The 25,134-nt window shown below is 42.8% G+C and overlaps 3 protein-coding genes across 16 annotated transcripts in view; 2 read left to right on the top strand and 1 right to left on the bottom strand.

Annotated features, from left to right (window-relative positions):
* Positions 1-21,206, bottom strand: part of PDZD11 (PDZ domain containing 11) — an 85,634-nt gene extending 64,428 nt beyond the window's left edge. Inside the window, exons 1-7 of one of the 7 annotated variants that reach the window (XM_055565499.1) lie at positions 21,074-21,206; positions 20,423-20,522; positions 19,925-20,008; positions 19,601-19,657; positions 19,195-19,293; positions 18,908-18,968; positions 18,183-18,747 (exon numbers count right to left, since the gene is read on the bottom strand). In XM_055565499.1, the coding sequence (XP_055421474.1) occupies positions 18,713-18,747; positions 18,908-18,968; positions 19,195-19,293; positions 19,601-19,657; positions 19,925-20,008; positions 20,423-20,509 (423 nt within the window). In that variant the 5' untranslated portion in view covers positions 20,510-20,522; positions 21,074-21,206 and the 3' untranslated portion in view covers positions 18,183-18,712. Of the gene's footprint in view, positions 1-18,182; positions 18,748-18,907; positions 18,969-19,194; positions 19,294-19,600; positions 19,658-19,924; positions 20,009-20,422; positions 20,523-20,963; positions 20,983-21,032 lie in introns of those variants that run through there. The other 6 variants (XM_055565498.1, XM_055565500.1, XM_055565501.1 and 3 more) reach the window with 6 other exon arrangements.
* ARR3 (arrestin 3) lies at positions 411-12,306 on the top strand. 7 transcript variants are annotated; one of them, XM_055565495.1, is made up of 16 exons: positions 411-524; positions 787-817; positions 954-1,014; positions 1,171-1,215; positions 5,728-5,927; positions 6,049-6,108; positions 6,268-6,335; positions 6,978-7,113; positions 7,298-7,382; positions 7,635-7,707; positions 8,105-8,242; positions 10,716-10,799; positions 11,056-11,079; positions 11,254-11,306; positions 11,608-11,617; positions 12,153-12,246. In XM_055565495.1, exons 1-16 carry the CDS (start codon positions 454-456, stop codon positions 12,244-12,246), a joined length of 1,233 nt encoding a protein of 410 aa, XP_055421470.1. In that variant the 5' UTR covers positions 411-453. The 7 variants fall into 7 exon arrangements, 4 of the variants coding, with proteins under 4 accessions (XP_055421470.1, XP_055421467.1, XP_055421469.1 ...); XR_008708721.1 differs by lacking the exon at positions 11,608-11,617 and having other exon boundaries at positions 10,727-10,799; positions 12,153-12,224; XR_008708722.1 differs by lacking the exon at positions 11,608-11,617 and having other exon boundaries at positions 11,024-11,079; positions 12,153-12,168.
* The window catches only part of KIF4A (kinesin family member 4A), a 131,123-nt gene continuing 127,163 nt past the window's right edge, over positions 21,175-25,134 (top strand). Inside the window, exons 1-3 of one of the 2 annotated variants that reach the window (XM_055565490.1) lie at positions 21,175-21,313; positions 21,666-21,809; positions 21,922-22,036. In XM_055565490.1, coding sequence (XP_055421465.1) covers positions 21,690-21,809; positions 21,922-22,036 — 235 coding nt within the window. In that variant the 5' untranslated portion in view covers positions 21,175-21,313; positions 21,666-21,689. The remainder of the gene's footprint in view (positions 21,314-21,665; positions 21,810-21,921; positions 22,037-25,134) is intronic. The other variant, XM_055565491.1, reaches the window with a different exon arrangement.

Below are 25,134 nucleotides of genomic sequence, written 5' to 3'. Positions count from 1 at the left end.
GTGAACTCAGGCTCAGAACCCATTGCAAAAACCAGAGTCTGGGTTTTGTTCATTCATTTATTCATGTATCTAACAAACATGTCTTGGCATCTACCCTGTGCTAGGTGATGCTCAACCTCATCCAGTACAATTTTCTTCATACTTTCCTGGATGAAGGCCTTTCTCCACACAAATTCCTTCTCCCAAAATGCTCTCGAGAGGAGAGGGCCCCAGCTATTTAATAAAGCCTCATCCTTTCTGGAGAACAAACAGTATGATTGGTCAATAATTTGTAAAAACTAGGGGAGTTTTTTTCCTGTGTCCTGGATTGGTGAGAGTATGCCTGAATAAGTAACCCGGTAGGAGGGAGAATAGGAAGCATGGATGGTGGTGAGTTGTCTAAGAAGAAAAGGTTATGTCACACCAGGTGTGTCCAGATGGTATATCAAAGCCAGGTAAGGAGAATGGGACCAAATGATTGAGCCTCCCTCCTTCCCCTCTTGCCAGAAAAGGCTCAACATCCACACCATGGCCAACATGTCTAGGTATGTAAGAACTCCTAATTCTCTGCTTCTGTGACTTGTGGCTTACCCAAACCCAACGACTTGCCTTTGGGGTGGAGGGGTTTGCAACCTTTCTTCTACTTGTGTTGCCTCCACCTGGGTGTCACTTCATTCTCCTTGGGCCTCTTCCTCTAATACTAGAAATATTTCCTTTTCTCCCCAATTCCCTTTCTTTCCTTTCCCTTCTTCTCCCCCTCCCTTCTCTTCCAATCCCCTTCCATATCGTCTGATTTTCTCCTCTTAGGGTGTTTAAGAAGACCTGCTCCAATGGCAAGGTGAGAGAACCTGACCCAGCTCGGCAAATGAAAGGGGAAAAGGGATAGATGTGCATGTCCTTCAAGGTCTCAGGGGTTTGGGTTGGGGCCATAAAAGAAGATTATGAGAGTAACATGGGAGGTTGTTCCACAACAGCTATCCATCTACCTGGGGAAACGGGACTTCGTGGACCATGTGGACATGGTGGAACCCATTGGTCAGTGAGTCCGAAAAGGGAAAGAGCCTGGGGAGAAGGGGAGTGGGAGCAAGGGAGTGAAAGAAAGCCAAGAAAGGACCATGCAGAAGAGGAACTTCTGTTTCATAGTCTGAGGACTTTTCCTGACCAGGGTGCCGTCTCTCCCCCTCTCCATAGATGGTGTAGTCCTGGTTGACCCTGAGTACTTAAAAGGCCGAAAGAGTAAGTAAAAATCCTTGTTGGTCTGTGTATATGCCAGGGACCCCAACCTAAAATGTCACATACACCAGACAAGTAATCTGAATGAGTGGACTGGACGAGTGGACCAGAGAGTTATCAGAAAATTAAAAAGTGGTTGGAACTGTGAATGTCTTATCTGATAGAAGCTAACAACTGGGAATTTCAGCCCAGTGTGGCCAAATTTTCTGATTGTTAAAGAAGAACTGGAAATAAAGGTCAGAATAAGACTTTGAGAGGCTCAAAGTCTGAAAAGATTCTAGTGCCTCTTCCCAAATAATATTTAAAGTAGATATATTTCTAAAGCATTAATTACATTTTCTTTTCCAAGATCACACAAAATTTACATGTGTGCTGAAATTAAACGCTTTTTTCTAAAATCTCTGATTTTCTCCCTTATTGTTGGTGGGGCCTTTGCTTCACTGCTAACCTGAACACACACTTAGACTGCCTACTGAAAGATCCAGTACACCAGAAATCCATATTAGTAAAATATGGATTAAATTATTAAAATTTGCATTAAGCAAATGTCCTGATTTTCAAATGTTGGCAGCTAATTAAGAGATTTTTTTAAATCTCTCTTTGATTTGGATAAATCAAAAAACTTTATTTTTCCAAGGGCTGGATGTGACCTTCAGGCTGCCACTTTGCATTTCTTTTTCCCTTTATTTGCATATGTTTTTCCATATCTCCTTTGTGTAGGGAAACCCATTTTTTCCATTAAAAAAAAAATCCCAAACAAAGAAATAAAACAATAACTACAGCAAGTAACAGCAAAAGACATTACTCTGGTTATAGTACTATAGTTCTAGATTACACTGAAATAATTGCTTTGCCATTTTTTTCTTTAATTCTTGCTCTGTGATCCAACAGATTGAAAATTGGGTTCCATTTGAAAAAGGTTCAGAACAAATTGATGAATACTAGTTCAAATGTAACCTTTAGGTATTGTGGAATAAACCAAACTTAATTGCTCAGATTAAACAGTGTGGATAAGCAGTCCATCCACTTTTAAATATCAGAGGAATTTTGGGGTATAGCCAGTAAATTAATCAACTTATTTAAGACTCTCAATTACTCTGTAGTTCTAAACCCTAAATCATTTTTTCACAGCCCTACAAAATTTCCAGAATAACCTACAGAAAAAAATCTTCAGTTTAAAAAATGTATGTCGACCCAGGAAATAAAATGTGTTTATTCCTTTAATTTTAATCTTCATGTCCCTTAGTAGTTTTATATTATTATTCATTTAAGCTGTATGTATTTAAATTTATTCCTTAGCTTTTTTATATGCTTTGTTACTTTTATCAAGATAATCTTACTTGCATAAGTAAGTGGTAGTGTGAATGAAGTGTGGTTTAACAAAAATTGATGTGGGATCTTTCCGTATTATTTCTTACAACGGCATGTAAATCTACACTGATCTCAAAATAAAATGCTTCATTTCAAAAAGGCAATGAAAGATAAGTCATAAATATCTAAGGTGGCCTTATATTTAATTACAGAAACAAAGGTGGGAAGCAAATGAAACAAATTAAGAGCAGTTATCTCTGAAATATGTATGATGGCAGAACTTTCTCTTTTTGTTTGTGTTTTCTAATTGTCACACAACTAATATGTATTATGTATATAAATAACTTTAGAATAGATGTTGAATTAAAAAAACTAAAACAAGCTATTTCTTAACACAAAAAAGGATGATTGTAAACTGTCAGAGAATCAATAAGATCTTGGGGGTGGGGTGATGCCCTTCCCACCACATACCACAAGAACAATTCATCTGATTAACACACCCTGAGCTCAGGGGCTATTAGATACCCTTTTGCCTGGCCCCTCCTCTTTTTCTGATTTCTCCTCTCTTTCACTTTATCCCTTCCCTTGCTTCCTTCCAGCAACCTCTTTTCCTCTTCTCTGTTTTTTTCTTTCCTTTGCTCCCTCTTTCCTTTTCCTATTCTTGCTCTCCCTTTTCCCACTTTTTTTGGCATAACTGGGAAACCCAGATGAATTTAATTTGTTGTATCTTTTGAAAATTGTTAAGTTTGTCCTCATGTAGAAACATTAGAAAGTACAGATGAAGGAGAAAGACTGTAATCCTCTCACCCAGAGATAATCACAAATATTTCAGTTCACATTTATTCATATTTTCTGTGTAAAAATATCTATATTTTTATTTTAAATGCTATATTATACATAATACTTTCTAACCTTCTTTTTTGCCTCTGCAATATGTAAAAATCTATACATTTTTTGGTTGCCTAGTACTATATTGTATGAGTGCACCATAATGTATTTAGCCAACTTTAACCACTGGACATTTTTTGCTATGACAAACAACCCCATAAAGTACATACTTGTATGTATTTTTTTTCATACTTGTCCAATTATTTCTTTAGACTAAATGCCTGGAAAAGGAATGAACGGCCAAAGGGTAGTCACACATTTTTAAAGCTTTCTATCACCAAATTGCCCTTCAAAATGGTTGTACCAATTAACTCTCCCTCGTGCAGGGTATCCTGGAGAAGGAAATGGCAACCCACTCCAGTATTCTTGCCTCGAAAATCCCATGGACAGAGGAGCCTGGTGGGTCGCATGGGGTTGCAAAGAGTCGGACACGACTGAGCGACTTCACTTTCGTGCAGGGTATGAGGCTGCCCATTGTCCCAGTCACTCTAAGCACTACCATTATCGTTACTTTCAGTCTTTGTTGTATCTTTTGAATATAGATTCATTTTCTTTGCTTGTTTGTAATTTTAAAAGCAGATAATCTGGCTGTTGTATATTTTGACTTCTTAAAAATACAAAAATAAGTTGGTTTCTACTAGTGTGTGGCTCTTGGTAGTTTTCTTTTCTTTGGGTCAGGGCTCCTGATTAAAAATAAGATTCTTGACCCCTATTCCATTTTTTCCCCAACCCCTGTTGTAAATCTTTCCTTCCTTCAGTCTCTGTCACTGTCCTTGGACAGATATCTCTTATCCCACACTCCACTAGTGCATGAAGTAGCTTTCTATTTGTCCCAATAATCTTAGGTACTAGCTGTGATGTATAAGTTCAGTTATTATTGTTCCATCTCTCTAATATTCCCATGATCATCATCATCATCCACATCTATAATTTAAGTTTCCACAGGGATTTCTCGTACATCACCTCCTTACAACCATCCTGTGAGTTAAGTTGTGCACACGAGTCTGGGCTTTAGAGTCATGTCTGAGTTAAAATCCTGGGCTGTCATTTAGCTGCTCTGAGCTCATTTTCTCTACCTGTAAAACAGAGATAATAACTGTAGAGCTCTTCTGCAGTCCTATTATTGACAGGTGAAATAACTGAGGCTCAGACAACACGACGGATTTCTACAAGTCGTATGCAAACCTAGGTTCTGACCCTAGAGAATTACGCAATGAATACCCTGTACCCATCACCTAGTTTTAAAAAGAATTATAGAAATCAACTGAAGTCTCCTGCGTATCCTTCCCTAATCCCATACTCCTTCCTCCCTCCACCTCAGGTAATAACTATTCTAAATTTGACATTTATTGTTCCCATGATGTTTCTATACTTCTAACTTTATATTTATATATCAGTGAGCAACTTTGGTATTGTTCTACATGCTTTTCAACTTTATATACATGGTATGATTGTGTATATCATTCTTCTTTTACTCAACTTTTGAGACTTAACCATGTTAATACATGGAGTTCAGGTTCATTATTTTAATCTCAGTTTAATATTCCACAATATGAATATACCATAACTGTTTACCCACTCTCCCACTGATAGGTATTTAAATCATTTCCAGTTTTATGCTATGACAAACACTGATGCCATGGACATTTCATATATTTCTCCTTATAAACAAGAGCAAGAGTTCCACTAAATTCTTATTTCATAAGATATGAGCAGATTCCACTTTATTGGACAGTGCCCAACAGTTTTCCAAAGCGGCTGTACAAACATATACTCCTGCCACAGTATGTAATCAATTGTTTCACATCTGGAGCATTGTTCAACATTTAGTGCTGTCAGACTTAAAAATTTTTGACAGTCTGAGGAGGCAGAAATGTCATCTCATTGTGGCTTTAATTTGCATTTATCTGATTACTAATAAGACTGGACATGTTTTCATACTTCATTGGCCATTCCATTCCATGCTTCTGTGTAGAGCCTATTCATACATTTTGAACACTTTTATATTGGAATGTTTGTATTTTTATTACTGATTTGTGGGAGTTTTTTTAGATACTATGAACACTAAACTTTTGTTCCAGGTGTTGCAAATATTTCCTCTCAGGCTTTTGCTTGTTTCATTATTTATAAAGATACTTAATGTAAAGAAGTTTTACATTTTACTGTAGTCAAATGTGTTAATCCTTTTCTTTGTGGCCATACTGGTTTGATAATATTACATTGTTTCTCCATGTCTTCCTCTGAGCTTCCTCTGCCGCTGTTAAGATCTCCTTTCCCCTCAGACCTGACAGGTCACTCTTGTTCCTTTGCCTGCAGTGTTTGTCATGTTGACCTGTGCCTTTCGCTACGGCCATGATGACTTGGATGTGATTGGTCTGACATTCCGCAAAGATCTGTACGTACAGGTCCAGCAAGTGGTCCCAGCTGAGTCCAGCAGCCCTCGGGGCCCCCTCACAGTCCTGCAGGAGCGACTGCTGCACAAGCTGGGGGACAATGCCTACCCCTTTACCCTGCAGGTACTGACCCCAAGCCCTAGGTAAGGCTTCTAGGGAAGATTAAGAGAGGAAGCTAAACAAGGAGAACAGAGGAAAGGGGTCCCTATTTCTTCTGTTTGCTGACCTCCTTCTGATCCTTTAGATGGTTGTCAACCTGCCCTGTTCGGTGACACTGCAGCCAGGTCCTGATGATACAGGAAAGGTGAGGTCTGGGTTCTCAAAAAGATGGACAGAGGGATAAATGGACAAGACTGGAGAAAGGGACAGCTAACGGATGGGATCAGATATTTCCTTATAAACCCACGAGGAAGGAAGTGGGCAGTGTCAGAAATGAGTTCTCTTTGCCTCTGCCCCTTTGCAGGCCTGCGGAGTTGACTTTGAAGTGAAGAGTTTCTGTGCCGAAAACCTGGAGGAGAAAGTCTCCAAGAGGTGTTTCTGTGGTCAACTTCCAAATCCCTGCCTCTAGCCTGCACCAGGAAACAGATCTTGCTCTCAGGACAGAAACATCCTTACTTCTAACCTCTGTAGCAGCATCACCACCAATTCAGATGCCCATTTCTGAGTCCCCTCTAATTTCTCTTCTTTGCTCTAGAGCATGGGTCAGCAAACTCTTCTGTCAAAGGCCAGACAAGAAATATTAGGCTTTGTGAACAATGTACTTCCTGTTGCACCTACTGAATTGTGCCACTGCAGCGTGAAAACAGCCATGGGCAGTATGTAAATGAACAAGCATGGCTGTGTTCCAATACTTTATTAACATTGAAATTTGAATTTTATATAATTTCCACGTCATGATATATTATTCTTTGATTTTTTCAATCACTTGAAAATGTAATGACCATTTTTAGCTTGTGGGCCATACAGACACAAGCAGCAGACCAGACTTAGCCAGTGAGCCATAGTTTGCTGACCTATGGTCTAGATACCTACCTTGAGGGTCCAGAGGCATTCTCTGAGGGAAACTTTCTGCCATCTCCACCACCCAAGCGAGGACTGGGCTATAGGTTTGGCACAAGAAAGGGCTGTGGGTCCTAAGGAGATGTTCTGGCTGTCCCCTTGGCCTCTACTTAGAGACTCTGTGCGGCTGGTGATTCGGAAAATACAGTTTGCCCCCCTGGAACCAGGCCCTGGCCCCTGGGCCCAGACTGTGCGCCGCTTCCTCCTGTCAGCTCAGCCCCTGCAACTCCAGGCCTGGATGGACAAGGAGGTTTGTGACCCCCATTTCTTGTCCCCTAGCTTGCAACCACTCTGAAACCCTTTCTTTATTGATCTCCTACTTGGGAAGACAAGGGTGGAGGCCAGGTTGGCAAGAGTGCCGAGGAAACAAATTCTAGGTCTTTATCTGAGTGTTCTCCCTCCAACCTTATAACGGGCCTCTCCTCCTGCTTTAGGTAAATTATCATGGCCAACCCATCTCTGTCAATGTTTCCATCAACAACTCTACCAACAAGGTCATCAAAAAAATCAAGATTTCAGGTGAGCTTCTTTTCCTGTCTCCCTGCTTCTGGTCCCAAATCCATACGTCTTTTTCCAGAACTCTGCCCCCACTTACCCAGTCTGCATTCATCTAGGCTTTCCCTCCATCACAAGCTTATCAAAACATACATCTCTGTTCATCCATATATGCACATCTTAGTACATCACATGAAGTGTGCCCGTGTACAAGGGCAGTGAGTTGGGGTCTTGAGGATGACTAACTAGAGTCGTGTGCTTTTCTTGGCTCTGCAGTTGACCAGATCACAGATGTCGTCCTGTATTCACTAGACAAGTACACCAAGACTGTGTTCGTTCAGGAGTTCACGTGAGCTGGTGCCGGGGCTGGGGTCAGAGAGCTGAGGGGTAGGGTGGTGGAAAGAGGGTCAGGGTCTGGGAGGCAGAAGAGAGGATTGGGGAAAGAAGGAAGTGGGGAAGAGGCCAGGACTGAGGAAGGTCAAGGGAGGGCTAAAGTGGAAAAAGGGAGGGATTCTCAAGAGAGCTAGAGGGAGGATACACACAAGAGGATCATCGAATTCTGAGAGAGGGTGGGGGCATAAGATGATTTCCCACCAGAGTGAATCATTCCCACTCTCCACAGTCAGACATGTCAGCTCTCTTGGATATTCCAGTAGGTTCATGGAATTGTGCAAAATACTCTTGGGAATGAGAATCACTTAGTTGGCAAGCCTAGCTTAAGTTCTTCTCTTCTTTTCCTTTCAAAGGGAGACTATAGCTGCTAACTCCACCTTCTCCAAGAGCTTTGCAGTAACCCCGCTCTTGGCAGACAACTGCCACAAACAGGGCCTGGCACTGGATGGCAAACTCAAGCAGGGTGACACCAATCTGGCCTCTAGCACAATGTAAGCTCACATGTAACTCCCGGCCTTCATTTTCTACCCCACAACCCATTCTGTGTGCTATATACACAGTTCTGAGGTTTCACCTTCAATGAAGCCTACCTGTTTCAAAAAAATTTTAAACATTCAGAGACACCTCTTGGCAAGAGGGCCAACAGTAAGCTAAATAATACCCATGGGACCAAGGACAGGCTTAGGTCATAGGCAACAAGAAAGGAAAAAGTGGATAGGAAAAATTCCTTATGTTGTATAATATTTTAGAGCTCAGAAAGGTCTTATGTATGGTACTGTTATCCTCATAAGAATCCCATTAGGCTGGATATGTGTTCTTATTCTATTTTGCACTTAATGGTCCTGAGGCTCAGAGAGACGAAGGAACTTGTCCAAGCTTGCACAGTGGTAGAGGTGGAAAAGATGCTATCACATGTCATCTGGCTCTAACACTGTGATCTCTGTAGCAGCTACTCTCTAGTGAAGATAGAAGTTCAGTAGAAGACAGATGAGAAATGGAGAGAAAAGCGGACAAAAAAGAATATGATAGGAACTGATAGAATTATATCATCATTCATTTGGTCTGATGCCTAACACTTGGAGGCCCTAGTGTAAGATGTGTCTCCTACCGAAAACCATCTGCCACCATCCGACAAGCATTCATTCCCACTGCCTTTCTCTGTGCTTTATCAATCATGTAGCAATACATTGTTATTGCTTGAAAGAGACTGAGAAATCATCCCAATAGCATTACTTTGTTGATAGAGGATCAGCATCCCAGGGCAATGAAAAATCTTGGAAAATCTCCAAGATCATATGGCTTTCTGTATTTTCCTTTTCTTAAAATTAATTAATTACTTTTGGCTGAACTGGGTCTTCGTTGCTGTGTGTGGGCTTTCTGTAGTTGAGGTGAGCAGGGGCTACTCTTCATTGTGGTGGCATCTCTTGTTTGCGGAGCATGGGCTCTAGAGTGTGGGCTTCAGTGGTTGTGGCACAAGGGCTTAGTTGCCCTGCAGCATGTGGAATCTTCCCGGACCAGGGACCGAACCTGTGTCCCCTGCACTGGCAGGCAGATTCTTATCCACTGTACCACAAGGGAACTCCTGTGCCTTATTTTTCAATCAGTCGGTTTTCACTGAATGCTTGTTACATAATCATTTCTATGCTAAGCAATGTGGGAGGGTACAAAGAAGTTGAAGATAGTCTCTGCCTTCAGTTTATGGCTGAAATGGGGAACAAAGAGGAATGCGACCCAGCAATCCCACTGCTAGGCATACACACCAAGGAAACCAGAATTGAAACAGACACGTGTACCCCAATGTTCATTGCAGCACTGTTTATAATAGACAGGACGTGGAAGCAACCTAGATGTCCATCAGCAGATGAATGGATAAGAAAGCTGTGGTACATATACACAATGGAGTATTACTCAGCCATTAAAAAGAATACATTTGAATCAGTTCAAATGAGGTGGATGAAACTGGAGCCTATTATACAGAGTGAAGTAAGCCAGAAAGAAAAATACCAATATAGTATACTAATGCATATATATAGAATTTAGAAAGATGGTAACGATAACCCTGTATACGAGACAGCAAAAGAGACACAGATGTATAGAACAGTCTTTTGGACTCTGTGGGAGAGGGCGAGGGTGGGATGATCTGGGAGAATGGCACTGAAACATGTATATTATCATATGTGAAACGAATCGCCAGTCCAGGTTCAATGCATGATATAGGGTGCTTGGGGCTGGTGCACTGGGATGACCCTGAGGGATGGGATGGGGAGGGAGGTGGGAGGGGGGTTCAGGATAGGGAACACGTGTACACCCATGGCGGATTCATGTTGATGTATGGCAAAACCAATACAATATTGTAAAGTAATTAGCCTCCAATTAAAATAAATATTTATATTAAAAAAAATAAAGAGGAATGCGAATGCCATCTATCAGTTAAATGTTAGTATGTGTAGTTCAGATTAAAAATCCAATAGGAGTTCAAAGAAGCCAGCATAGCTGGAGGAGACAGAAGGAGCTAGATCTTGAAGAATGTGTTGGATTTGGACAGCAATAGAGGAAGAAAAGAGAGTTCCAGGTTGGGAATATAGCCTGGGAAAACGTTAGAAGGTAAGAATCTGCATGGCTTGTTCTGAGCAAGGAGAGAGGATGGGTCTGGTTAGGTCGTATCCCAGGTGTTAGGGAGTTAGGGCAGGAAGGTTAGAGAGGCTAGATGGGACCAAATTGTTAAGGGTTGTGAAAGTCAAGCAGTGTATTAATTATATTCAGAGAGGTAGCCTCCTGAGCAGAGGGTGACATGGTAAAACTGGATTTGAGGAACAGAAATGCGATCCCAGTGAGTAGATCAGAGCCTGGGAGACCTATCAGATGACAAACGATGCACAGGAAGGGACTGGGGGACTGAATGAGTTAGCTCCCTCGCAGCCATTTCCCCTCAAACACACAACGATGAATACTACCACCTCCCAGTCTTCGACCAGGAGTGGACAAGGAGCTACTGGGGATCCTGGTGTCCTACAAAGTCAGAGTCAACCTGATGGTGTCCTGTGGAGGGTGAGTGAGAATGCAGGGTCTGTCTGGGCAGGGGCTGGGAGCCACTTTTGTTTTCTTCCCAGTTGGACTGACCCATTCAACCCGCCCCTTCTCTGGACCCGTTTCCCAAACCTGTGAGCTCCATGAGCAGGCTACCTTCCCTTCCAGAAACCGATTCTGTGGTTGAGTTGGCCTTACAATCCCTAATTCCCCTGTCAAATTAGGTTGCTACTTTCCATTTCCAGCTGCTAATTTTAGGGTGTCATTCTACCCTCAGCATCCTAGGCGACCTGACAGCCAGGTAAGAGACTGTGGGGTGGGGGGAACCAGGGCAAGAAAGGGAGGATGCAATCAGGAGATCAAAAGAGTGATAAGGGAGAATCTAAGGGCACCCTAGGACCAAAAAACTGAGGGAGAGAGCTTCAGGGAGTAGCCTTGGAGGGAGATCTGTAACCCAATCTTGGGATCCTTGCAGTGATGTTGGTGTGGAGCTCCCCTTGATCCTGATGCATCCAAAGCCGTCAAACGGTGAGTGACCAGGTGGGACTCACAGGAACACTGGTCCCGAGGGTTGGGGACCAAGCAATTCTGATTTCATGAATCTAGGACTGGCAGTTTGAGTAGAGATTCTATAGCAGTAGGTAGGTTGGGTGAATAGCTTTGCAGGGCAATTGTGTGTATGCGTGTGTGCACACGTGCATGTGTGTATGTATTGTGTATGTATGAGAGGGAGATGGTCAAAAAGGGAGAGGGAAGAGTAACAAGACATTTCTTCAGGGAACTTATTGGCTTTAATCCATATTTCCTTCCCTCTCTATGCTCACTACAGAGGCTGCTAGGTAAGAAAATGTGAGGCCTGGAAACCCCGGCCCCCACCCCTTTCCCCACTGCCACTCTCCATTTTATGACAATGGAAATGTTAAAAAGCTTCCCTGGAGTGTTTTCAATAGGTGTGCAGTGGAAACATATGGTTTAGTAGTGCTTTTCATAAGCCCCTTTCCCTTTTTGCATCCCCCGCCCTCCACCTCCTGCTTTTCTCCCAGTTGTCATCCTTCACCCTCATCCCTTCCAGTCTTTTCTTTTTACCCTGCCTCCTAGCCCTTACTTCTTGTTTTTCATTTTTCCATGCCTTCTCTCCTTCCCGCCCCCCATTCTTATTTCCCCTCTGAGGGGGGGACTTTTGAGTTGGGAGATTGGGGAAGGAATGAAGGAAACAAGCCCAGTGTGGTCCATGTGGGGCGGGGGCAGCTGAGAGGGGGTGAGGGTCTGAGCTGAGTGGCAAGGAAGGGATCACTGCTCTGGGGTCAGGAAATGGGAGTGGATGATGCTCAGAGTTGTTCCTAACCTTCTGTTCCCTTCTGATGCTTCTGCAAGCTCTGAGGACATAGTCATCGAGGAGTTTGCTCAGCAGGAACCCAGTGGAGAGAGCCAGGAGGCTTTGGCAGCTGAGGGGAATGAGGGCAGCTGAGTGCCTGGCTCCAGTACCTACGTGTGGGAGCCCTCTGCAACACTCAATAAATCAGCTTGTCCGATGTGCCTTCTGATCTCTTTGGTACTTCCTCCTCTTGGAGGAGGGTAATGGAACTATCTAGAATGAACCAACTCCCCGCCTCAAGCCTCTTACCCCAACTCCGCACTAGTGATTAGATTTCCTGCAGCATGTGCTTTTCCTCCAAACAACCCCTGACTTCCCTCTGGCAAGGCCACCTACCCTCTGTGAGTGCTTCAGCTTTTTGGCCATCCCTGTCCTCATCCCACCCCCAACTATCCCACTCCCAGGATCACACACGGCCCAGCTGCCCCACCACAGGACTATGGGCAGGGCCTGAGAGGGCATGGCCCCAAGCCCAGGCCTGAAGGTGACATTGATGGTTGGATGGAGTGCCATGTGACCCCAGGCAGCAAGTGCCACCCACCTGCCAAGCACAAAGCACACCACAAGGCCCCACTGCTGAGGCTTCAGCCTGGGATCCATCACACCCGAGCGCCAGTCTCTGTGCAAATCCAAGCCCTGCAATCCTTGGCTGGCAGAGTGGTGGGGGCCTAGGTTGGGCTTTGGGGATAGGAAGATGTGATGGTATGGAATGGAGTAGGGGGCTCTCAGGGGAATCAATATCCTTTTCACCCAGGGTGTCACTTGGCCTACTTATCCTCACCCACTTTATGTACAACAGCTTGGAACCCAGCACTTGCTGGGTGAGCCCAGTACAAGGCATCACACAGTACGTTTTTGCCCCCTTCTTTGGCCGACTTACCTGGGGATTCTTTTCCTCAAAGTTATCTAGTGTAAGCATTGAAAAGTTGAACCAGGACACTTTTCAAGGGCCATTCTCTATTTCCCTGGTGGCTCAGACGGTAAAACGTCTGCCTACAATGCGGGAGACCGGGCTTCAATCCCTGGGTCAGGAAGATCTCCCGGAGAAGGAAATGGCAATCCACTCCAGTACTCTTGCTTGGAAAATCCCATGGATGGAGGAGCCTGGTAGGCTACAGTCCATGGGGTCACTAAGAGTCAGACACAACTGAGCGACTTCACTCATTCACTCACTCACTCAACTTCTGGGTCTAAGACTGCCTGGTACTGGGGGTAGAGGAGGGGTACAGAGTAAGTATCTGCCCCTCCTTTGCAGGCAACCTTTGGCATTGACTTCCTGTCTAAGATCATGTCCCTGGAGGACTGAATAGTGAGTGTTCACTCCCACGTCACTAACCCGGTACCTCAACCACTTAGGCCTATTTATCACAGTAGGGTAGCATCTACTGTGCTGTGCTTACTGTAATGTAAGCCCACATTACCTGTGGATAAAGGAGAATTAAAAAGTGAAACCTCTACAAAAATAAATAAATAAGAAAAAAAAGTGAAACCCCCCCAAATCACCAAACCCTGTGCTGTTTCTTATTCTGTCTCTTCTCATCTAATCTCTACCTGTATTTAACAAAGTACAAGTAGTCTCGAATCCTTAAATCTGTTGCTCTGTAGGGTCTTCCTTCATGAAAACAGTCTACTGAGATAGAACCTCTTAAGATGGTAGGCACTTACTTGGTTTGTGGCCATAGTCGCTACTTTTCAGGAACCCAATTTCCTTGACTCTCTTGATTTTCCCTTCATTAAATTCTAGCCCTTAGAAAGCTAGTTAGCTGCAGTTATGAAACACAGCTGGCTAGAAGCACTTTTGCAGCCTAATTTCTAGCAACATTCATGATTCAATTATTGCTGTGGTTGTCTTCAACATCCCAAGTGGGTGTTATGCCACATTTTACCTGAAAAGGGGATTGCAGGAAGCAATAGAGAGGTTGGTAAAACTAGCAAACAGGATAAAAAAAAATACAAGCATGAGTGCATAAGGAAAAAAAAGGGACTAGCAGAGAGAAAGACAGGTATGTTATTCTCTTTGAATCTCAACTAAATGTTTCCACTCTTTGCAACACATTATCCTGTAGACATCAATTTTTTCGAGGCAACAGATAAGTGGGTAGAAGATGTATGGGCAGAGAGAGGTAATTATATCATCATCATGTTGGTGGGTAACAAGATCGATCTGAACAAAAGGAAAGGTATGACTACAACTGCTTCTGGCATATCTAGCTCAGTCCCAATGCGGAGGGTCTCAGTTCAGTTCAGTTCAGTCACTCAGTCGTGTCCTACTCTTTGCAACCCCATGGACTGCAGTGCGTCAGGCTTCCCTGTCCATCACCAGCTCCCAGAGCTTGCTCAAAATCATGTCCATTGAGTCAGTGATGCCATCCAACCATCTTATCCTGTGTCGATCCCTTCTCCTGCCTTCAATCTTTCCCAGCATCAGGGTCTTTTCCAATGAGTCAGTTCTTCACATCAGGTGGCCAAAGTATTGGAGTTTCAGCTTCAGCATCAGTCCTTCCAATGAATATTCAGGACTGATTTCCTTTAGGATTGACTGGTTGGATCTCCTTGCAGTCCAAGGGACTCTCAAAAGTCTTCTCCAACACCATAGTTCAAAAGTATCAATTCTTCAGCGCTCAGCTTTCTTTATAGTCCAACTACTGGGAAAACCATAGCTTTGACTAGATGGACCTTTGTTGGCAAAGTAATGTCTCTGCTTTTTAATACTTTGCTCTATTTACTTGGGAGATTTACCTGTGTCAGGGATTAGAGCTTTGAGGCTTCTTGGTCCTAGGGAAGCATTATTATGCCTCAGAAAGGACTATCCCTATCCAGTAACTCTGGGTCAGAAGGGGGTCTTACCACTATCTGATCACTTACTTCATTTCTCATTTATCTAGACAAGTCTCTACAGAGGAGACAGAATTATTGAGCCCAGTGGCAAAACCAGTTGCAATGCAAAAAATATAACTTATGTCTCTTTATGATCTCTCCATTGCATTTGTCCCTAGTTATTCACCATGGCTTACTCTTTTGGATAACCTTGGCTTGTCCTATTGTGGGGTGGGGGTAAGGTTCATCTCCATACTATGCAGTGCAAAGGCCTGGAATCATGTCTCTGAACCTGACCTTTGTTTTTTCTTTTGCACAAAAACACACGCACACATACACACACATATTCCAAGGCATGGCTTCTGCCCTTCTTTCCAGAGGTTAAATCCTCTCTACTGAAGGAAGAGGAGGGGATCCTTTCTCCCAGTCTTGCTGAGGTAGGGAGAGTACAGGCAGAGAAGGCAAACTTCCTTTGCTGAGTTGATGGCCAGGCCAATTTTTCTGCCTGACATACTGAAGGGGAAATGGGACTAACTTCAGCCCAAACCAGCTGCCTGGTTTGCTTTTAGGTGAAAGGGATGAGAAGATAAAAACTTCTTTTCTGTGTCTCCTAGAAGATGCCCCTGAGAGTTGAGATTTGACTGCAGCCACTTCACTCTACTACCTTCCTTCCTTAACACACACTTTGGTGGTGAAATCCAACTGGGACCCTCCAATGAGTCAGGCATCAAAAACCATTGTTCCTATTGACAGCTTAGGCTATCTCTCTGCCTAATTTGATCAATTTGCTGTATTTGGGTTTCCCAGTTAGAGTCCTCCCCCACCTCACATTTACGGTTTAAATACTTGGCTACTTATGAAGCTCTTATTCAGTTCCTAGGCTTAGGAGTAAAACAGAACCCCTGAAAATGCTATCTTTTTTTTTCCTTGACCACTTCTCACAGTTACAAGGTGGAAAGTTCTTGCAGAGTCCAGGAATCAATCCCACCTGACCATTGGGATGTCTTACTGATAAACAACATCTGCAGGGGATGCAATTCTACAGCAGCTGCTGCTGCTAAGTCGCTTCAGTCGTGTCTGACTCTGTGTGACCCCACAGATGGCAGCCCACCAGGCTCCCCCGTCCCTGGGATTCTCCAGGCAAGAACACTGGAGTGGGTTGCCATTTCCTTCTCCAATGCATGAAAGTGAAAAGTGAAAGTGAAGTCACTCAGTCGTGTCCAACTCTTCGTGACCCCATGGACGTAGACTACCAGGCTCCTCTGTCCATGGGATTTTCCAGGCAAGAGTACTGGAGTGGGGTGCCATTGCCTTATCCGCTACAGCAGCTAGAATATCTCAAAGACCAACACAGTTCCTTCTCCATTGTTTTCTTATCTACACCTTCAATATATGACAGGTCCTTTCACCTCAGTCTTTTATTGTTTGTGCCTTCTCCACACCATACCTACACCTCCACAGCAGTTGCACCACGGTAGTGTCCCAACACAGAACCATTCTAAGTACCTCAAAGTAAGAACCAATTTAGGGCAAGAGGATTTTTGCCTCTTAGGCCCGTGGCACCTGGCTGGGACTTTTTACCCTGTTCACTACACTTCTTAGATGAGTTGTCTTAAAACCTTTTACCCACATGGAGAGTCTTGAACCTCAACATTCAGTAGACTCAGCCAATATGCCTTTGTGCAAGTATCTCAGCCCCTAGTTTCTTACTCAGATGGCCATTTGGGGGCAGGAGAGCAAATATGAACATATATTCTACGTGAGGCTGGGGGGGATTTCACTAGTGGCTCAGATGGTGAAGACTCCACCTGCAATGGAGACCCAGGTTCGATTTCTGGGTCAGCAAGATTCCCCTGGAGAAGGGAACAGCAACCCACTCCAGGATTCTTGCCTGGAGAATTCCATGGACAGAAGAGCCTGGTGGGCTACAATCCATGGGGTCACAAAGAGTCAGATACGACTAACACTTTCACTTTGCAGGAAACACAGAGACAGCTAGATTGACTGTATCTCCAGCTCTGCTCACCAGGATGTTGCTATCTGATGATAGCACTGAGCCTCTAGCAGAGGTACCATAGTAGAGCTGGGGTTGGGGGGTGTTTATAGGAAGAACCAGAACTTCCTCACAGAGATATGTTACTATTATTTAGAACAGTTTCCCATATTTGAAGACTTACTCAAATTCATGAAAAAGAAGTGGCATGGAAACCCTGGCTGATTAGTGTTTGGCAGAGTCAGTAAATTGGTTGGTTTGTGCAAAATTTGGGGAGAGTAGATGGCGTGCTGCAATTCATGGGGTCGCAGAGTCGGACATGACTGAGTGACTGAACTGAACTGAGAGTGGGAAAGTGAGTTAACTGTGGCAACATGAGTAGAGGTGGTGCTGAAAGTGCAGAGGTGCAGCCTTCTAATTGTGATTTTTAAAAATTGAGGCATAGTTGATGTACACAATTGTACTGTGCCTGAATAAAAAAATCTTTAAGTACAAAAAAATAAAAAATAAATATATATTAAAAAAATCAGACGTCTAGGCTACATCTCAAACCAATAGCATCACTCTTCATGGGGAAGGGCCTCAAAATATATATTGAAGTTTCCCAGGATTCTTCAAGGAAAATTTGGGACTTTCATTATGGGGTACAACTTCACCCCATACCTCGTTAGATAACTTTCTATTCTTAATGGGTATTGTGAACATGTCAATGGCATTACACATGGCCTGGAATATCTAACAATGGATTGCTAAGAACATGACAGAAGGCTATTTGGGGGTTGGGGTGAAGACAAGGGGGAAATCAGCAAGCAGTCAGTACTACTCAATCAACCAGGTGGAAATTGGGAACCGACTGCTTACTGCTATCCCTGAAAAGAAATGCATCTAAGCCTCTCCCTTAGTTTATGTTCCAGATGAAAGAATCTGGGAAAAGAGAAGACAGAACTATATGAATACTGGCTCCTGCACAGAAGTGGCCATAGTTCATGGGGCAAGAGACACCGTTTCCTCCAGTACCCCTCACCCTATACCCATTCCTGTCATACTGCAGATAAGTTTCCTGGGTCTCCCTAACATTCTGGCCAGAAAGAGATAATTGTGAAGTACGTACAGTGTTGCTCTGTTGCTTCTAGTGGTTCCTCTCTTTGGAAGAGCTTTTATTTTTATCTCAAAAGCATTTATTACCCAACCAGTATCATTCAAAAGTCACACCAACATGTCCTCAGCATTGTGTTTTACTTTTTTGCAGGGAGAAAATAGAATGAGGGAGGGGAGGAAAATGTGGTTCCACTGAGTCTCCAAAATGTATGGGTATACATTGCTAGTATAAGGATAGGATGAGATGGTCAGGCAGATTAGCAGGGAGGCCCCCAAGATCCTTTTTTCTACTGATTTGTATATGCTAATGAAAATGACACAACATATGTGGAATTGCCTAGCACATGGTATTCAATAAATGTCAGCTGCCTTCTCTAGCAGGGTTCTCCACAGGCTAAGAGATACCTAGACATCACCATCCTTCTTCTTCCAGGGTATGAAGCCCACATAGAAAACTAGAGAACTCAAAGCACAGTACAGTTGGGAAAATGCAGTTGGCCAGCTGGCTCAGTGCAGGGTCTTGCTGTCTCCCCATCCTCCTGACTCCACTCTCCCAGGGTGAGGCTGAGAGTAGTTTCCCAGATGGCTTCCCTGAGACCTAGCTAGCTTGTCCTAGGAGATCCCATGTGGAGGGCTGTGGGTTGCAACTCTCTAGTGCACAGTCCTCTCTTTCTGGCGATGATAATCTTGGGGAAAACAAGAAAGAAAAGGAAGAAAAGCACAGGTTATTTTCTGGCCTGAGCTCCCAACTCCCCATCACCAACTTGTGGGGCCTCTAGTAATCAGTATTTAAAGAGTTCCCACTAAGGGTTCTGCCAGGTAAGCAAAAAAGAGAGAGGCACTTACTGTAGGGAAAGAAGCGGACCCGCATGCTGATTTCTCGAGCTGTCTTCAGGATCTCAACAGCCTGGAAGGAACATGGCAGCTTGTACAAAAGAAGAGATACAACCCAGGACAGAATCATAACAGGAGGAAAGTAGTTTGCCACTCCAACCTTCTGGGTCACCAATAGCTGCCTCCCTCTTATCAAGGTGAAATTCTTTCTTATGAAGTTACACATTAGGCTAATCTTACCCACTGCATCCTACCTGGGATGGCTTCTAGCCTCACCACAGCCCAGGTGCTGTGCTCACCTTGCTGTGCTCAATATCTTGGAAATCCACATCATTCACAGCTAGGACTTGGTCCCCTTCCTGAAGTCCTGCTCGATGTGCATCAGAGTCAGGAATCACCTGTAATATATATAATCAAGGTAGAATAATTTCAAACAATGTAAGTGAAATTAAGTGCCGTTCAAATATAAGGTACTATACTGGTTGTGTGTGTGTGTGTGTGTGTGTGAGAGAGAGAAAGAGAGAAATGATGTGGGGAAACAGGTGGCTTGCAAGGTAGGAAGTTGTAAGTGGGCAAGGACAGTCTCACAATGCCCCTTCTATAAGTCTACTGAATCATCCTTCTCCCCAGCCTTGGGACATCAGGGTTCAGCAATCTGATAACAAAGGGAAGTAGCTATCCATATTGCCTACCAGGCAGACGCACCTTGGAGATAAAGATGCCCAGCTGGGAGGCCTTTCCTCCTCGGATGTTAAACCCCAACTGTAAGACAAGAGCACAGAAGGGGGCTCAATACAGACCACAAACACAGGAATATCTAGTAGCATCAATGTATGATAGCTTGCCTGATGTCCCTCAGAGAGCAGTCAGAAGTTGTGGAAGTGGCATCTCAGCTTTTCTGCTCATAAAAGGAAATTTCTTCACCTCCTTATCTGCTTCCCAATTCATCCCCCCCAGCCATGGCCAACTTCTGGGCCTGGTATGGACAAACCTAGCCTGGAATAAGAGGCAATTGTTTCATAAGCTCACCTGAGCTCCAGGGGGCTTCTTCAGTGTAACAATGCGGGGCAGAAACTGGGTCAACTCATTGTTGTAGTCTGGATGGTATACCCTCTGCAAGACACAGCAACCCCAGAAATCTTGTTATCAGGCTTACTACTTTCATCCAGAACACAAATGCATCACCCTGAAGCCAGGAGAAGGTGAAGTCATGGACTTAGTTTAAGTAAAACAGATAACACTGTCCAAACAGGTAGGTAGATAGCAATGGGGAAATGCTAGCAGCCCAGGAGCCCCTCACTTCTTTACCTCAACAGAATGGAAATTAGGGCTCTGAATTTTCAGAATTCTCTGGTGTAATGGACTCTGGTAGGAAGATTCCACAAGAAGCTCCCAATGGGCCCAGTTGCTCAGAATCCAACTTCTAGCTAAGATTCACTCTCCACTGAGCTTTCTAACTGCCATCCTACCTTTCATATATTATCCTGTGCCTATGGGAAAAAAATTCCTTGTACAGATGGTTCCCACCTCATGAGGAGGAATCCATGCTGGGGGATTCTCATAGGCAGGCAGGAAAACCACCGGGTAGTCATCGTAAGGAATCCGGCTGTCCATCTCCAGCAAGGACCTGGAATGGAAGCGTGAATCAAAGCTGATGAAAACGGTTTAAAAGGGAAAATAGCCCAGCAAGTTTTAGAAAACAACCCCAACCCACTCCAAGACTCTCAGTCTATACGCCCAGCCAACTTCTAGGTAGGTGATAGATTTTGGGAGAGAAGGAAGAAAACTATCAACTTGGCTGAATATCTGGATGCTAACAACCTGTTAGATACACTATAGAAATGATCTGCTTTCTCACAACAATCTTGTGAAACATATGTTACCGTCCTCATTCTAGAGAGGAGGAAATCAGGATCGAATCTAAAACTATCTGACTACTTTCAAAATTCAACGGAATGCTGATTCCAACTATCCATAGAAACTCGGGGCAAGGCACCGCCCCACATTCCCTAATGTGATCAGTAATGGTGGAGGTCCGCAGATTGGCCTTTCCTTTACCACCAGCCACCTTCCAGATCTCTTTTCCGCATCGTGCCTGAGTTCTGTGCCCAAAGCGCTGTAAAAGTTGTCTTACTACCTCTCCCACCCGCAGGCCTCAGGGGCCGAGTCTCAGCTCACCGCCAAGTCAGTCTGGGAACCGGAAGCGGATGTTAGGCTGAGTTGGAAAGAGGCGGGGTCAGGGCGCGACGCGCTAGTCCCCCTCCCATGCGTCTTCCTGCGCGCGCCGCGTGCGTGCTCCGCCCTCAGGCTGTCTGCGCTCCGATTGGCTGGCGCCTCAGGGAGTGATTTGAAACTTGGCGGTTAAACCTCTGGTTGGGACAGGGCGGCAGGAGACCTGGTTAATGGACGTTTAGTTTGGTGAGTTAAGAGGGCACCTTAGCTCAGGATCTGCCCTTCCCGGTACCCTGGTGCTTTGGTTCTTTGTCGTCGTCTCCGCTGGGTTTTTGCTTTCCATTTCAGAGGCCACTTCGCTGTTTTCAGAGGGTCAGGGTGATGGGCAGTCCTGTCCTGGCCAAGACTGAGAGACAGTGACTTTCCCGAGACAGCGATCCCGCTGGGAGGGAGAGGCTGCCCCTGTAGGCTACCGCTGACTTCCCTAACCCACTACACCCTCCGAGGAGGGCCAGAACTGAAGGAGGACGCTCTCCCACTCCTGCCGACCTACCAAGGTTTATCAAAGAGCATCTTTTTCTTTTTTTTTTACCCTCAGCAGAGACGGTGCGGAAGTAGGATCATGAAGGAAGAGGTGAAGGGCATTCCTGTAAGAGTGGCACTGCGATGTCGCCCTTTGGTCCCCAAAGAGATTAATGAGGGCTGCCAAATGTGCCTTTCCTTCGTACCCGGGGAACCTCAGGTGCGTAGCAGAGTCCTGGACCTCCCTCTGAACAGCTGGTGCCAAATAGCAGTGAGGGGCATGGTCTAGCCTTTCTTTTTTTTCCTTACTCCTTGTCCCTTGCCTTCTCTAGGTGGTGGTTGGTACTGACAAATCTTTTACCTACGATTTTGTGTTTGACCCCTCTACTGAACAAGAGGAAGTCTTCAATACAGCAGTAGCACCACTCATAAAAGGCGTATTTAAAGGTGAGACTGGTTGATTCTTCAAACGGTTCTTGAACATATACTATGTGTCAGGCACTGTGATTGGGTGCTGCCAATACAGGAATGGATGAAACATGAGTCCTGCCTTCAAAAAGCCCACAACCTAAGAACTGACCCAATGAAAAGTACCTTTATGCTATATTTGCTTTCTATGGTTCTGCTTGTCTTTGACTTATGTTTTTGTTTGTTTGCTCTGAAACCTCGTTAGATTTTAAGTTCTTTGATGGATGCTTATGAGGCACTAGTTGAGGTCCAGGCACTGCAAAGCCTCTTGAGGGATTCAGAGGTAAATAATACAGCTTCTGGGCCCTGAAAGAGTTCAAAGTCCAGGAGTAGGAGTGAAAGTAGATGACTACGTACACACTGTTAAACACATAAGAAATATTAAACTTTTTGCTTCATTTTTTTTAGACAAAAGTATTTTAAATGTTAAAACCTTTGAGATTTCCTAAAGCCCCTGAATACACTGGCCAGTTAATAATCTTGATTACAGAAGAGAAGCCAGGGCTTTAGTGTTATTTAAGACTATGGCAGAGTTGTGAAGAAGGGAGCAGTGCCAGAGGGGTGTCTAATTGTTAGTCTAGTACAGTGGTTAGTCAAGATTCAAAGGATTTAAAAGAAGTAGAACCATGGCATACTAGTCCTTTAAAGTTGAAAGGGATATTTACACATCATCTAGTCTATTTTTCTTTCCATCCAAAGAAAAATACTTTCTAGCAATATCTCTGTTAAGTGAACTTCCAGCATCTGGTTAATTTTTTTTCTTTGACAGAAATATCACAGATTGGTTTTTGGACTACTCTAATTGTGTTAGATTATATTGAGATGAAATTTGTTTCCCAGTAATTTCTACTCAGTGACATTAGTTCGTCCCTCTAGACAAACAGAAGCCTTCTTCCAGGCAATAGCTACTCACATTTTTTTTCACTTTTTAAAATGATGTCATGGCTTAAGACACATTGAACACTTTGTTTCAGATTTTTAAAATAGTAAAGCAGTAATTTCAAACAAATGTTGCAGGAACAGCATAAAGTACTTTTTTTTCCTGAACTCTTTGACATGAGTTGTCAAAGGGTTGACCTGATGGTCCCCTGAATACTTTAGTGTATATTTGCTATGAACAGGAGCTTTCTCCTATGTTACTACAATATGACCATCAAAATCATGAAATTAGCATTGCTACAACACTACCATCTGGTACTCAGACTTCAATCAAGTTTCACCAGTTGTCCCAATAATGTCCTATATAGCAAAAGGATCTAGTTCAAAGTCATATGTTGTATTTAGTTGTACTGCCTCTGTAGTCTTCTTTATTATAAAACTCATTTGGTCTTTTGACTTTCATGATCACGACAGTTTTGAAAATCACAGGCCAAGTTTGTAAATGATGTTTGTTTATGATTAGATTCAGATTGTATATCTTTAGCAGGAATATCGCAGAAGTGGTGCTGTATTCTTCTCATTGAATCCTACGGGACAGCACACGATTTTGATTTGTTCTATTACTACTGATGTTCTTTATGATCATTTGATTAAGGTGGTATCTGTCAGACGTCTCCACTATAAAGTTAGTCTTTTTCTATCTATATATTTGGAGGACCATTATTTTATTCTAATTTTCTTCTAATTAACCATCCCTCCTTTCCTTTAGCCATTCCTAAAGAAAAATATGGCATCCAGACCCTGAATTATTCTGTTATCTTTCACAGAATGTACCTTCACAACTTCATAAGAATGTTAAAGTTCTACTTTTACATTCTGTTTCTTTTTTGAAAGTGTGGGTTTTTTTTTGTTCATATATTAAACAAAAAAAACAAGGCTTCATTCACAATATGAATTACATAATTGTAAAATTATTACATACTAAATAGTTATTCCAGCATTAAACTGATTTCTGGGATCCTTAAACAATGTAGTGTGTTTTGCAACCATACTCAAGTTTTATGTTTTACATACAAAATATGTTCTTTACATCAAAAGTACATATTAACAAAACTAAGTTCTAGAAATCATATATCCTCTAAGACTACTTAATGAAAAGTCCTTAGTAGGGAATTAAAAAAATAATAATACATCCATTTGATAAATATTTTTGTAGAACTTAAATGAAATTTATCTCTGGAATTATTTTTTTAGTAAATATTCTCTTTGTAAAACAGTTCTGCAGATGAATGGTGAACGCTTATTTCTAAAATGAAATGGCACTGGAAAATAGCTAGTGAAATTTTTTCAAAGTAAAAGTATATCCTTTACTTGAGTTTCAAGAAGTTGTAGCTACTTACTATATTAACAAAAATCTGAAATAAAATTATTCCCTGTTAATCCCTTTACAGTTTCTTAAAAAAAATTAGTGGAGATAAATTATCTACCAGCTTTAAAATCTAGTTATGTTCACTGAACAAAAATAAATTTGGTTTCAGAACATTGCCTGTTAACAGTGAAGTATTATAAATAGTCCATGTTAAGCTTTTCTCAACTCATTTCTATAAAATATTAAAAATAAAATGGGAGAAACATTCAATACTTAATGGAAGATACCAACATCTTTCCAATACAGAATTTAACTCACAAAAAATTTAAATAAAACCTTAAATATTTTAAAAAATACAATACCAAAAAAGTTTCTAAGGTAGATTTGCTTCAAAAATGTTAGTGCGTTTAGGATTAACTAGCTTTCAAGCATTGATACCTTTGGAATACAACTGTAGTCCAACTTTAATTCATAAGAATTTTAAAATTATACATTCTAGTTTATAGTTCTGAAAAAAAAGTCTGAACTAAATTGCTCTTTCAAAACATCTTTAGTTGTCAGAAAAAAAAATATGTTGGTCACTAGTTAATAAACTGGTTTTAGCATGAGAGGTCCTCCTTTTTGTTTAATGAAAGTTTTCATTTTCTATTTTGTGGTATTGCTTTTATATGAAGAATAAGTAGAAAAAAATAGCCACAAAAGTGTCAAAATGACAGCATCCTGTTTCTGACAGTGTATACATACAAGGGCCAAGTTACACATTTAGAAGTGACTGCTGTAAAACTAATCTGAGCTGTAAGTGCTAAAAGCAACAGCAGAACAGACTGCA

This window comes from Bubalus kerabau, chromosome X (genome assembly GCF_029407905.1).
Source record: "Bubalus kerabau isolate K-KA32 ecotype Philippines breed swamp buffalo chromosome X, PCC_UOA_SB_1v2, whole genome shotgun sequence".
Classification (NCBI taxonomy): domain Eukaryota; kingdom Metazoa; phylum Chordata; class Mammalia; order Artiodactyla; family Bovidae; genus Bubalus; species Bubalus kerabau.
The sequence above is the reverse complement of the archived record's forward strand: the minus strand, read 5'-3'. Positions and strand labels throughout refer to the sequence as shown.